Below are 6,537 nucleotides of genomic sequence, written 5' to 3' on the forward strand. Positions count from 1 at the left end.
AGCAACAAACACTGTCCTTTTTCTCAATTTCTCTATCTTTGCCTCTTTGGTCAGTGCTTTCAAAGCAATATAAGCAGCAAATATGTCCTCATTTGGCAGATTTCTTCTTGTTTGATGCACAACACCCGCAAAGGAGCAAAAAGAAGCAAAATGAGTACGTTTCTTTACTGTAAACTTTTTACTCCAACAATATTGTTGCAATAATGAAAATAATGCAAAAGTGCAAATGATGCAAATAATTGAAAGTATTGAAAATTGTTGGAGTAAATGCAATTTCCATGTTCTAAATATTGAAAATTTGTTTGTTTCCTGATTTTTACCGAATTTACAGTTTACAGTTTGTTTACACTGTCAAGTTTAAAATTTACATTGTCAAGTTTCAGTTTCAGCTAGCAGTAAACTGTCAAGCTTCAGTTTCAGCATAAGGAGTACAACAATTTTATTCAGTTTCAGTTTGTTTCTGGTCAAGTTTAAGCAGGTTTAAGCATGTGAACTGAAAGTTTGTTTAATCATGTTTAAACACTGACTAAATTTGTCATGATTCGTACACTGACTAAACACTCAGTAAATTTGTCATGATTCATACACTGACTAAATTTGTTTCAGGAAGTTTTGCATGATTCATACTTGCAGGTTTCAGTATACAGCAAGCTTCACAACCTGAATTTCAAGTTCAGCAAGTTTCAAAACTCAGTTTTTTTATTAATAATAAATATTAATTCTGTAATTACGGAACTGACGACGGTCCGGTGGAAATTATAAATATAGGAAGGACGCCATAAAGAGCAGCGTCCAAGCCTAGATGCCGTTGCTAAGTGCGTCCCACCATGGACGATTTTACGCGCGACGTCCAGCTATGTGGTTTGATTTGTTAGGCTCGATCGAGTCGTCTTTTCTTTTCTATGGTATACTTAATTGTTTCTGATCTGCAAACCCTAATACTTAATTTTAAAAACTGGAGTACTCCTTTTGTCTCAATATTGTTTCAGTTTCAAGTACTCCAAGTATACAGCAAGTTTGTCTCAATATTGTTTCAGTTTCAAGTACTCCAAGTACACAGCAATATTGTTGTATACAGCAAGTTTAAAACCTGGAGTAACACATGATCCAAGTATACAGCAAGTTTCAGTTCCAATTTCTAAACTGAGTTTTGTCTCAATATTGTTTCAGTTTCAGTTTGTAATGGAGTAAAGTCGCATTGGACATTCTACCTGCTTCCTCTTGTGGATCATCCTCCTCTACTCGATCATTAACTTCCTCTTGTGGATCATCCTTGTCTACTGGATCTTCAGGTACATCATCCTTCTCTTGTGGAGGACTAAAGTTCAAATCGGGCATCATCATCATCCTCTTGCCGGCAAACTGAATGTGCAACAATCTGACTTGTGGTGGAGGACGCTGGAACTGCAGGTGCCCGCTGATGTGGCGAAGGAGCACGCCTAGGTGGAGGAGCACGGCATGGGCCTGGAGGGCAAGCGCTCAGGCGGTGGATGGGGCACAGGCTCAGGCGCTGGATTGCCAGCACAGCCTCAAGTGCCTGGAGTGCGAGTGTGGGCTGAGAAGATGGAGCGCGCTGGAGGCGGAGCTGCAGGCAAGAAAGACCCGTGCACGTCTAATTTGAATGGTAGGGGGTGTAACTGCAAAATTGACTTTTTTACAAAAGTTTGTGTCCTTGCGTCAATTATTTCGCGGAGGGAGTATCACACAGCTACATATAGGACTTATCACGATTTACTACAGTGAGAATCCACCGTAGTGAGAGTTAAATCATGGTGCAACCACAGTTTACAGAAGAATGGTTCATGATGCTGAGCACATACAAATTTCTCTCCACCTAGTAATTCGACTGATTACAATATTACAACAGCTAGGCCCCTGGGGGAGTATATAACCCAGCATGACAACCTTTGAATGATTGACATAATTGTTAAGGCATTGGTTCACATTTGCATTACCTAAGGGCGCACAGTTCATTCATTAGACCCTTGGCTCCTGAAAGTTGATTGGTATTTGTGCCATTTGCGGCTGATGCTTCCTGACCTGTGAGAGATGATGCATAAGAATGTAACTCATGCCAAAACAGTGCTTATATGAGAAACGATCAAATGTCAGTACCTTCACACCAGCCATTGATAATAAGTTGTGAGAAGCAACATAAACATGATCTGAGTTGTCGATCCTTTTCTCTACAAAATAGATGACTTCAGATACACCTGACTGCAACAAAGAGCAGCACAATGGTTAGAACTGAGTAAATTATTTTCGTTTTACGTGAGCACAGGTAGAAGTTACTTCCACATAAAAATAGTGTGAGTACTTATTTTTGTTGATTTAAGGGGGGATAATTACCAAGTGAAAGGCACAAACAGTAATTTCATATTTCAGAATTTACATGGTAACTGTTTTCTGTATATTTAAGGGAAATAGTGTAACATGAGAACTGCTGACTGAAACGCCAGACCAGTAAATTGTTGTCAAATGTAGAGTCTTTGCACAATAGAGTTATAGATTTTAAATGGCAACGTTTGTAGTGAACCAGGATGGTTTGATTAAAAAGGGCAGCCCGGTGCATGTAGCTCCCGCTCGCGCAGGGTCCAGGGAAGGGTCCGACCAGAATGGTCAGATTAAACGTGAAAATATTATGTAGTACTCCCTCCGATCCATAATAAGGGCGTGTTCGGTAGCCCTCCACGGCCAGAAAATCCTCAACTCCGTCGCCCAACTCCAGCAGCCAGCTTCTCTCGTGAACTCTGGGAGTCAACGATCTGTTCGGCGCGCTAGCTTCCAGCCGCTAGCGATTGGCGAGGTCAAAAGCCCACAGAAAGCATATTCGGCCCGCTTGGGCTGGCCTCATTTGCCTAGTGGCCCGAGGATATATGGGCTCCTGTCGAATATGGAGGGGAACGGAGACGAGGGATGGATGTGACGCGAGTATCGAACCGGTATGAATCACTTCGCGGTGGCATGAGGATGTAATTTCTCTCAACTCTCGCTTCTCAGTTTTCGGGGAGCTGGGGTTTTCCAACTCCACGACTCCTTCAATTTTGCACTACGCTAATAGCCAGCTTCTCTCTCCCATATCCCAGATTTAAAGCGTTCGTCTGGGCTCCCAATCTGGAGTTGAGGAGTTGAGAAGTGGGAGTGCTACCGAACACGCAGTAAGTGTCGCAGTTTTGAACTAAGGTTGAACTAACCTTTATTCAAAACTGCAACACTTATTTTGGATCGGAGGGAGTATAAACTTAGGTGCACATTCATAGAATACGTGTTTAGAAATATAGAGAAACTTGTAACGAAGAAAATGTGAGGTTGGAATGCATTTCATCAATGCTTGGGTGAATTCTAACTCCAAAATGACAAAAATCCATGTTCATTTACTTTAGGTACTAACCTGGATGATAATCTTAGCACACTCATTACAGGGGAACATGGTGACGTATAACTTCTGCAGTAGAAGGGGAACAATAAGGTATTTGTTGATGACTAATCAAAGAATGGAGAAGGAGAACGAAATAACAAACCTGTCCAGCCGCTGAAGCATGGTTTGTATTTAAAATAGCATTAACTTCAGCATGAACAACATAGCTGCCAAGAAGTAAAAGAGGGTTAGATTTGAACATCTAGCTGCTATAAGAAACTATTTTGTGGAGGACAATGCATCATACCATAGCATTTAGCAAATGCATAGAGATCATAATTTCATAACAATGTTAGAATTGCTACAATATCTCGCAGAAATATCAGACAACAGAACTCTTTTCTGTTTATAACAATGTAAATCAGGCAATAAAACTTACATTCTCCACACAAAAAAATGGATGACAACATAGTGAAGTGGTAAGATATGAAGGGTTGACAGTTTTGCAAGTGGCGAGCCAGACAATTGCTAACCAGCAGTGCAGCTATATTGCTTGTAATCAGAGTTTCTTACACAAAACATGTTTGCTTGTAAGATCAACTATTGCTTACACAAAACTAAGGTAATCAGAGTTTCTTTAACAATAGCACAAAACAGAAAGGGTTATCTGGTGGGTTTTCTGAAAAACACCCACTTGATCAGTAAATTCGAATTTTATTAAAGTTCCAATTCTTTTCTGCTAATTAGATGTGCTTACATGAGCTTTTTTGCGACGAATGAGCTTACATGCGTTATTTCCCAAAACAGAAAGCAACAACCATTTTACTGAAGAAATTCATAACTTACGGATATTTTGTCTCCAATGGATCCCCTCTTGCAGATTTCTGTAGTAGAAAAGTAATACAAAGAAATTAATATCTGAAATAATTGAATTCCAGCAAACATGTCAAATATATTTAATTGGATAAAAAAATGAACACCACATGAGAAACTTAAATTTACACTAGCATCAATAGAGCTAATTCACTAGTTCTTATTAGTGAATGGACCTCAACTTACAGCCCTTCTAATTAAAGCTTCAAAGATAATTACCTTTGCCCAAGGAAGCTTATCATCCGAACAGCCTCTTGGGAATCCATTGTAGCCAATACCTGTTGGTAAAAACAATTGAATTATATTATCAAAAGATGACAAACTATGGCACTTGGCCTATCACAGCAATCCTTGTACTTTGCTTATCATTACTGCAGCCATCAATTAAAGTTTTGGATAAATCAAGTTACATATCATAAACCAGCTTAGCCTCCATCCTTACCTAGGATAATGCCCTCTTGGCTAACCAAGCAAGCGCCAACCTGCATAAAATGGATTTTAGGTAGAAAAATCATAATGTTTGACAAATAAAAGTGAAAAAAATGGAAAATCTTACATGAGTTGCTACTTGCTACCTTATGTTAAGATTTATTTTTATGTCACATTTACTGAATAAATGATGTCAAACAAACTTTCAATACAATCAACAGGACTGTCAGTGATCCCTGATATTGCTGCTTTGTGTGAAAAGCTCGAAATCACTATAATAGTTTTAATTTCGAAAGGCTGATCAACTTTTCATTGAGCCCACCTAGAATGCAGTCAGCCAAAGTTGCACAGATATTGATCAAGCCAACCCCCCCCCCCCACACACACACACACACCAACACATGCGCGCTTGCAAGCACACAACCTAAGCAGCAGACCCAGTTCTAACTCCAAAGTCCCGTGGTGGCTCCACCTCACGACCCTAAGCACTCCAGTTATGTCTCCTCTTTCAGCTCCACTACCACATCACCGTCGCTTCCAGCTTGCAGTTCACCGGCATGAGTTTGGCGTCAACTCTGGTTTGGAAGGGAAAACAGAGCCAATTGCCTAATGGCAAATGAATTATTCATTGCAATGGCTAAAGAAGGCTGGCCTGCCACGTTCGGACATGGATTTCCATTATCTCACGCAGTAGCAGACTACCAGTTTCATTGAGGAATTTCTACGAACAGATTAAGCGCAAACACAAATTTAGGATATTTTAACGGGCATAAACAGACATCCACTTCACCTGCCGGTTAGGATCCTTGGAACGCTCGGCTGAAAGGAAAGCAATCGCCATGAAGTAGTCGTCCCATGAGATGAACCTGCAACAAACAAGAACCCAAAAAAAGGGGCACAAATCCTCCCAAGCTTAGCAAGAGCGGCAACCAAGATACACGAGGCGGCGAGGGGTGGTGAAAGAGGGCCCGGCAAATGTGACTAACCCTTCCCTCTTCGTGGTTTTGAAGGGGTCCTGCGCTGGCGGATGCCTGGCGGCGCAGCCGTTGACGGGGAGTGGCTCGGTGAACGGCGGGGGCGGGGCCGGCTTCTGGGGCTTGGCGTTGGTTGCCGTGTAAGAGTATAGAACCGCGGCCGCGGCAGCTACGGCGCCTGCGGCGGCGGAGATGGACGCTATGGCGAGATCCCTCGTCGAGGCCATCGCTCGACGGCTAGATCCGGGGCGGAGCTCGCTACCTACGGAACGCGGGAAATTTTTTGGGGACGCGCTTCCCTTCCTTCCCTCTTCTGTTGACTTTTCCCGCGTCGAGATTTGGAATCGCCTGCCGGTCCATTTTATGGGCTAATATTTTTGGTCTTGTCGGCCTGGAATTTATGGTGATTTTGTTGTATCCAAGATGGTGGGCCCTGAGGGGCATCTCGACAAATTTCCGGGCCGGCCCACTGGTGTTTCAATAGTAGAACTGATTCCTGGTTTCGGGAAGGTTCTTTTTACGGTTTTAGGAAGGTTCTAGAAGGTCTTCTCAAGAAAGGAAGGTTCTAGAAGTTTTTTTTTACTCTTTGGTTTTTCTTTCTTCTCAGATGTTTTTTTATTTTTGGTTTTTATTTTCTAAATTTATTTCCTGTTCGTTTTTTATTTTTTGTTTTTCTTTTATCTTTTCTTTCAAGAATCATGTTTTCAAAACAAATATTCATTTTTATTAAAAAAAATGAAAATTTGTGCAAATTTTTTTGAAAAAAAATCATATTTTAAAAATAATTCATATATTTACAAATGATCATAATATTAAGATTTTTTCTCCTTAAAAAATGATTGGGGTTTTTAAAAATTTGAACTATGTTCTTTTAATATGTTCAAACCACCGCAAACCAAAAGA

At 40.9% G+C, this 6,537-nt stretch overlaps 1 protein-coding gene across 1 annotated transcript; it reads right to left on the reverse strand.

Moving 5' to 3' along the window:
* Positions 1–1,713: 1,713 nt before the first annotated feature.
* LOC123070885 (deoxycytidylate deaminase) lies at positions 1,714–5,980 on the reverse strand. The gene is made up of 9 exons (XM_044494267.1): positions 5,647–5,980; positions 5,451–5,526; positions 4,674–4,713; positions 4,451–4,509; positions 4,205–4,242; positions 3,522–3,585; positions 3,392–3,445; positions 2,116–2,217; positions 1,714–2,040 (listed from the first exon to the last, which is right to left on the reverse strand). Exons 1-9 carry the CDS (start codon positions 5,859–5,861, stop codon positions 1,978–1,980), a joined length of 711 nt encoding a protein of 236 aa, XP_044350202.1. The 5' UTR covers positions 5,862–5,980; the 3' UTR covers positions 1,714–1,977.
* Positions 5,981–6,537: the final 557 nt, after the last annotated feature.

This window comes from Triticum aestivum, chromosome 3B (genome assembly GCF_018294505.1).
Source record: "Triticum aestivum cultivar Chinese Spring chromosome 3B, IWGSC CS RefSeq v2.1, whole genome shotgun sequence".
NCBI classification, from domain to species: Eukaryota; Viridiplantae; Streptophyta; class Magnoliopsida; order Poales; family Poaceae; genus Triticum; species Triticum aestivum.

What these genes read in the sequence shown, in the direction of transcription:
- LOC123070885 (XM_044494267.1), bottom strand. Translation starts at nt 5,861, where the DNA reads ATGGCCTCGACGAGGGATCTCGCCATAGCGTCCATCTCCGCCGCCGCA. An exon ending in AAAACCACGAAGAGGGAAGG is followed by an intron (nt 5,527 to 5,646) that starts GTTAGTCACATT and finishes TGTTTGTTGCAG; the next exon opens with GTTCATCTCATGGGACGACT. An exon ending in CCATTGGAGACAAAATATCC is followed by an intron (nt 3,586 to 4,204) that starts GTAAGTTATGAA and finishes ACTTCTTGGCAG; the next exon opens with CTATGTTGTTCATGCTGAAG.